General features: G+C 34.4%; 1 protein-coding gene across 1 annotated transcript; it reads left to right on the forward strand.

Annotated features, from left to right (window-relative positions):
- The first annotated feature begins 7,101 nt into the window (after positions 1–7,101).
- Positions 7,102–7,443, forward strand: LOC131054413 (uncharacterized). Its single transcript, XM_057988927.1, has one exon. The coding sequence runs from the start codon at positions 7,102–7,104 to the stop codon at positions 7,441–7,443; it is 342 nt and encodes a 113-aa protein (XP_057844910.1).
- The last annotated feature ends 538 nt before the right edge of the window (positions 7,444–7,981 follow it).

The following is a 7,981-nucleotide window of genomic DNA, read 5'->3' on the forward strand; positions in this document are numbered from 1 at the left end:
ATAAGAAAAGGAAAATAGTGGCCCAACAAAAATAGATCAAAAAGATAAAAACATCTAAAAATCGTCTATAAAAGCACATGGTTGAAGCCACCAACAAGCTCAAATCACAAAAACAAAAACCATGAATTTTGAGAATGCTCTGATAACCTTGAACATTATTGTAATAGTTGAAACACAATCTACATGCAGCCTCCAAATAGAAAACATAAGAAATTAAAGTAGAGACACCATGTTGAGACAATAACAAGCCCAAGCAAACAAATCAAACTAATGAGTTTAAAAAAGGAACCCATGACTTTACGATGTCAGTCTAAGAAAATATTACCATCCTTGAAGTCCTTAACATGAGCATCAATAAAAAATATCCTAGACATCCACCTCAATAGGATGAAAGGAATAGTTTTGTCCAAAGGAAGGGCAGCGATAGCCCCCTTACAGAATCTTCCACCATCTCCTACAAACCAAGTCTCCACCTTAATAGAAGATAGCTCCACCTAAATAGGAAACTCTTGCAAAAAATGTACAAGAAGAATACAAAGAAAACATAACCTATCACCTCCCACTCCACCTTAATAGGAGCAATAGAGGAATTTAAACTAGATAGGATAAAGGAAAAACACAACAAAGGAGAAAAAACCCCTTATCAGAAAAAACCCCTAGCAAAAATTTACATAATGAAACAGGTCCTTAAAAATTAATAGCTACAAGAAACCCCATGAAAACAAGTCACAAGAGAGCCAAAGCAAAGACAAAAGAACCCTTTCTTGGAGATAAGAAAGGAAATGGAGCAAGTTCGTCAAAGATCCTCCTACCAACATTAAAAACTATAAAACGTTTCCCACCCAACATCACAATAATCAACATCTATTCAACAAGATCCATCATGACACATGAGACAACCATGAACCCAAAAGTAGAGTGTACTAAAATAGCCAAAATTGGGATAGAAGAACCCAGGCTAGGAACTATTGAAGGAAATGAAACAAGTTCCTCAAAGCTCCACCTACCAATACCAAATACCTCAATCTCTTCCCCACCCAACATAACAACCAAAAGCATCCATGCTCCAACAACCATTAAGGTAACAAACACAAGGCAAAGAGTAGAGATTGGAACCAAAAATGGTTGAGGCTCCACCAACAATAACAACCAAAGACAAGCCAGAGGAATCTAAGCCAGGATAAAATAAAGGGAAGAGAACAAGATCATGAAAGAACCACCCACAACAAAAATAATTTAACTTTCCTTGATCCACCATCATAGAAAAAGGTATTCTTTCACCCAACAAAAGGAAAGCCCAAAATGGAGCTCCACTAACAACTGAACTAAAAATACACTCACCATAGAGTAGTAAAACACTAAAATATAAACTCCTCCAAAGAAGGAAAAGCCTAAAACAAGGCTACAAGAATAGAAGATTGCAAAAAATTGCTACAATAAGAGAGAGACTATAGAAGAGCTCTTAGATTCGCAAACTGGCTTAAAAATAGTTGCTAGAAAAAACCCTCAAATAGGGAAAACCCAAGGTCTACAAAGTGAAGGAAACACACCAACAAATCCTCTACAAAAGGAACACAACCATCACACCCATAAACAACATCACCAACAACAACTCCTTCTAGGCACAAAAATCTAGCAAGACCTCCACTCACAAAAATAATAATACGTAGCATGTCATCTATGATGAGAGGTGACATCATGCCTTCATCGTGTGAAGCTGCTATGTGCCCTCTTCAAGCCAACAATTTCATGAAGCAATATCATATTATTTTCTACATAGAGAAAAAACAAGCCCATATTTGCACAAAATATAGAGCACACCATCACCATCATCCTCTAAATCCGCTTCATCCTCCCCCTCCTTCCTTGCAACTCCTCCACTCAAAACCCTAGAACCAAGCTCTCTCTCTCTCTCTCTCTCTCTCTCTCATTTTTTGTCAATATTGTTGTTGTCACCATTCTATATGTTGGTATTGTTATCTTTCTATATTTTATGTGGCATCAGATTGTTGATCAATAATGTGACTCTAGAACTCAAGTATTAATAGACCTTTATAAGATTAATAATCATTACACCTAAGTTGTGAATGTTAGCGCTTTAAGTAATATTGATGAGAGATTTTCCCTATACATATAGATCATGAATTATTATCTTTATACATAACTTGGATATTTTGCCATGATTTAAAATATTATCAAGATTACTTGATATAAATGTGGGGTACCACATTTGCATTAGATAGCTTGAATAAGAGAGACATGGTACTTTATGCATAAAAATGTGGCTTTTTATCATCTCAATATTTATTGTTATTATAATTATATGATGTGTGACATATGGAATAACCTTAAATATAGAATCAATATGTTTCTTACGTTTCTTGATTGAGCAATATAATTTAATCAATCACTATTTTACTTTTTTAGTTATTATTCTTTGTCAATGGAGCCCTTTCCAAGTGTTATCCTCTTATAAAACTTTCTAATACATATGGTTATGTATTGACTGATAAATTACAATATATAATACCATGAAGAATCTCTTTCTTAAACACATTTCATTGTTTACTCACAAGGTTGTTGGCCATTTGGAGAAACTGATTATGTGTTGCATTGACGTTTTGTCATTGATGTCAACACTAGTTGTTTTGGTTGCTATAGTGGTATCCTTCTGGTCCTAGTAGCTTGTTTGGTTTCTAGTTGGATTAGATCATGATGATCTGGTCTACTCTGGTATGTTTTATCTTATGGAATTGGCCTAGATCTACTATTCATGCTACTCATATTCATGTTCAGTCAATTGGTTTTTATTTGGTGATCAGACACTATCTTATATGCTAGTAAGCTTGTTTGTTGTTCCGGTGAGGGTTTCACTGGTAGAGATTTGTTTAAGATCTTTGATGTTATGCACAAGTGGCATTGGTGCAAATTATAGTAGAGATTCAAGATGCTGATGGTGATCGTGTTTGAGACTTAGCTGATTGGGATCATTGCTTTACCATGTGTGGACCTAAATTGGGTCTCGGTTTAGTTAGGTTATGGACCAACTTAATGTAACATGTTGATTGGACTTCTCAATGTGTTTCTGGGATGTCTTATGGGTTGGATATTATTTGTTTGGTCTCAGGCTGACATGTTTTATAATTATGTAATTTCTTTATTGTCTAGTGGCTGACTTGATTATTTATAGTCTAGGGTTTGTACATATATGGTGTAAGATCTCATTGCAGATCATATAGAAGATGAGTATGGATATGTAAGGAGTGAATAATGTAATAATCATTCATGAAAAGGATTTGGTCGATCATTAGTGATTGATCTGGGTTTATGTAAGAGGATATAGTCCTCCGATATTAAGTATAACTGGAATTGTACTCAATCATAGGAGATGCTATCATTGTAGTTCATTCATTATTCTGGATTGTAGTCTGGATTTTTATGTAGTCAGTGAGATTCCTTTTGTAATGAGCAGTGTGCTCTAGGCTATTAGCCTTCCTACAAGTGTAGGCCCCTCATTTGTATTCACATACTTACTACAAAAATATTATCTAGTTGTGGGTAGGCTTCCCATCGTGGTTTTTCCCTTTATTGGGTTTTCTACTTACAAATCTTGGTGTCATGTGGATGGTATTTATTCTCTAATTGATTTTTATGCTTAATTGGTATATCTGCTATTTCAGTTATTGGTTTATGCATTCCAGTATTGATCTTTTGGCTTTTGGTATTAAACTTTTCATTGCCTAAGGTTCCAGTAATCTGGTGACAACTGATTCACCCCCCCTCTCAGTTGTCTTCCGGATATTTAAACTGTCTAACAAAGGCAAGTCATCTCACATTCAATTTTTTTAATTTATCTCCATTTCTACCATTTCTCTTAAAAGGATACCATCTCAAATATATTTTAATCCACTACAAATTTGGGACCTCATACATTTGGCATACAATATTATCTTTATATAGTTGTTCTTCACAACAAAATAGGTTATATATGCCCACTCTAATCATGTTTCCCTAACAAATATTGGCTTTATTGGATTAATGGTTGAGATAAGGTCTCTTAAGGCTATGAGAGTTTATCATCCACTAAGAGCCATTAAAAAAATAAATACAAGGGGAAAAACCTCTTTGCTAAGCTTATAAACATTTGTGATGAGATTCTTACCTAGGAACGTTTGCTTGATCTCATTTGTTATTTTTTCCAATGATAATTCCCATTAGTATGGATTTGAATGTGAGATATAGAAAAATTACATAATGACCATATGTAAAGATCAAAGATATATCACATGATAAAACACGATACACCATTTAACAATCCCCAAGAGGAATTTAAAAAAAAAAACATTCACACCTATATTATTTAGCAATGAATATATTAAAAAATACTTACAATTTTTTCTTAAATGCTTTTTAAATATCAAGCTCCTTCATTTCATCCTCAATGTATCCAAGCATTATCCACAAATCCCATCTAATGCTTCACATATGCACTCTTGAAAAGAGAGCTCAATGCAATGACAATCAATCCAAACAAGGAGATAAAATTGCCAAACACTGCTTAAATGGGTACTTTCTAACTATAAACCTATAGATCAATATCCAAATCCATGAGAAGATAATTAATAAAAAACAATGCATCTAAAATAAGGATAGAAAATACATATTAGATTATTAAATATTGATTAGACCAAGAGTAGGAAAAGATATTTCTACTTGAGGATACACCAAGCCATGATGGCTCTCTTTAAAGAAAAAATCTCCTTCGTAGCTCCATCATGAGTTCATGTCCATATCTATATGAATGCTCCTAGAAATTCTTTTTAAAATCTCCAAAGAATAACCATCTCAACAAATTCCTCACCCAAGTCTCCAAGTATTCATGAGCACATGTAATTGATCAATCCATGCTAAGATTTGAATGGAGAACAACACTCTCATGAAGCTTTCAAGAAAATTACCAATGTACTTGATACTAAGAGAACTATCTAGATCATTTCCAAGGCCAGAACCTTTGAGTAGAGAACATATCATGATATTATGATCTAATATCTCCGCAAAATATTATCATATGCTCCTAAGCCCATCTATATTATGCCAACACTCTAATCAATATCTAGAGGAAGATAAGAAATAATTTTAAAAGTGTACTCTTAATTAAGGATCACTTGTCAAAAATAAAAAAGTCATAAATTAACACCTCAACCAAGAACTCCAAGAGTCCTCCTTGACCAACAAATATGTCAACATCTCCAATCACATGAAGATAAGCACGTTCTAACAATAAACCATTTTTTTAAAGAATTTCCACTACATCAAATATTACCCAAGAACTCCTCCTTGATACCAACTACCATTATAGAAGATCAACCATCACTATGTGTTGAATCCACATCATTGTTCAAGATCCCATTGAACTATCATATCAATCTCTCCATGGCATCATGATAACCATCTCCCAAATGAAGATCATCCATGGTCCATGCACACAACTACAAATCAATAGCTCTAGAAAACATGTAGAACCAAGATCTCCAAGCCAAGAAGGTAAGAAAAATCACCAAAACATGTTTCAAAAGCTCTCACTAAATCATATAACTATGCTATCTTTGACATCATAGTTAACACAATGTTGCAAGTCCCAATAACTAACTATTTAGAAAATCTAATCATCATCCATCCTCTTATCTCAATGCAACATTTTAATGATACTTCTAACTCCATGTATTCATGTGATAAGTTGTATGTACTAAATAAACTAAACTGAGAGAGGCTTGAACCACTACTAAAGTGAAGAAACCTAGAGTCTCACAAGAAATGAAAGCCCCAAACTAGAAGGCCAACTATCAAAAAAAAGTGACAAGTTGTATGTTAAGTCACATTTCCAAACTTTAATTATAAAATGATAAAAAGACCATTTCACACTTCTAAAAAATGAAAGTCTACAAAATTATTTGTAACTACTACATGACTGCAAAAGGAAGTGTCAAGACTACTAACCCCTCTACCAACATAAATCTTTTTTAGTGAGTAAAAATAAAAATAATAATAAGTGTTGCACATGACAGCCGCCAAAATGTACATTTGAATGTATTTTTAATTACTTGAAAATCAGAATAAAATGATCTTTTTTAATTAATTAATAAATAACACAAAATGTACATTCTGAAGACTAGATAGACAATGGCAAAGTGAACCTAACAATCATATGGTATAGATTTATCAAGTAGGTATGCTGGATACACACAATGTGCATATCATTACCTCCATCCCTAACACAAAGCAAAGCTCCAGCTCCAAAGTGTCAAAACACAACGTGCATATCATTATCAATGCGTGCATATCATTATCAATGTTAGCATCGATGTCAACAAGAAATGACGATTCTATGACATCCAGCGCACCATTAGCAGTTCAATGTATTTGGACAGCGCACACCCACAAAACCCACCCTATCTAAACTAATAAATATTTAAACAATGTCATGAATTGGATGAGGTGAACATAAATGTGCCCTGACATTAATTGGAGCTAAAGAATGGATGATAGTGGATTCAGAATAAGTACGTAGTGTATTTTAGCGTCCAAGGGATGGACAATGGATTGAGATTTGAATGTCGTTAGTGAATGAATACAACTACATTTGTTTCTTTCTATTAATGGTAATGGGGACGTGATACATATCCAGTTCGCCACAATGGCCACGTGAGAATCTAATCTCTTATGCATTTGTTCTAAGCAATGGCTATATCAGTTTTACCGAGGATTTGTCAATGTGGTGCAGAGAACCCCGCGTAGGCTTTGATGGTAAAATAAGCTGTTCGAAAACCAAGTATAAACAGTTGATGAGGATAATATCAAATATCCTTCAATGTCAAAAACTTAGGGTTTCACGGGACCGGCATAGTTTATCAAACATTATAAAAAGCACACAAAAATATCTCCTAGTAAAATTATCAACTATCTCATGTACAATTATTTTTCCTGGTGGTAATGTAGATCATTTGAGTGATACACTGGCGTGTTGAAAGCCTATAAATAGGAAACGCCATTCTAGAGCTTCTCAGACCTAGTTGTTTATCTGTGCATGTTTGGGAGTTAGTAATGGCGTCTCCTACGAAGATGATATGCTATATTTTGCTGGGCCTCATATTTGTATCGACCCTGATCGACGGTGCGGTGGCGGAAGAGAAGTATTATAATGGTGGGCACGGTGGTGGTGGGTATGGTGGTGGAGGTCATGGTGGTGGTGGGTATGGTGGTGGAGGTCATGGTGGCGGTGGACATGGTGGGTATGGCGGTGGAGGACATGGTGGTGGAGGCCACGGTGGGTATGGCGGTGGAGGACATGGTGGTGGAGGGCACGGTGGGTATGGTGGTGGTGGGCATGGTGGTGGGAGAGGTGGGTACGGTCCTCCTGGCCATGGCCATGGACCTGAGAATTAAGGGGTTCTAGTTTCATCTAGATCTTCAGCAGAAGTAGCAAATATATGCTATGAATTATATAATAAAGCTGGTTTCGGTCACAATTGTTCAGTTGCACCCTACTTCAGTTTTAAAGTTATTAAAATGTATTTGGTGCAAAAATGTTAAATATGAAATGGTCGAAGAATTCCAAGTAATTTTGTGAAATCAATTTATTGAATATTTAATAGAGATAATAGGCTTGAGATAGATAAGATAGTTATGTGGGTTGCTTTTTTACTGTTATAGAATTTTAGTTTGATACTAAACCATGTCATTATCTTCATAATTTTTACTTTTATATAATTAGAAATATAAATGTTCTGATTTTTTCAATTTTTCTAATAGATATTATATTTTTATATTTTATGTAAATGATTGTGAAGGTTTTTGGTAATAATTGTGTAGTTATTTTTTTTATAAATATTTCTAATTAAATTCAATGATCTATTATTTGATGAGAAAAACTGTCATATGATTGTAATTTTGTCCCAAATTTAAGTAGAGAAGGGAGACATGC

This window comes from Cryptomeria japonica, unplaced genomic scaffold (genome assembly GCF_030272615.1).
Source record: "Cryptomeria japonica unplaced genomic scaffold, Sugi_1.0 HiC_scaffold_1179, whole genome shotgun sequence".
NCBI classification, from domain to species: Eukaryota; Viridiplantae; Streptophyta; class Pinopsida; order Cupressales; family Cupressaceae; genus Cryptomeria; species Cryptomeria japonica.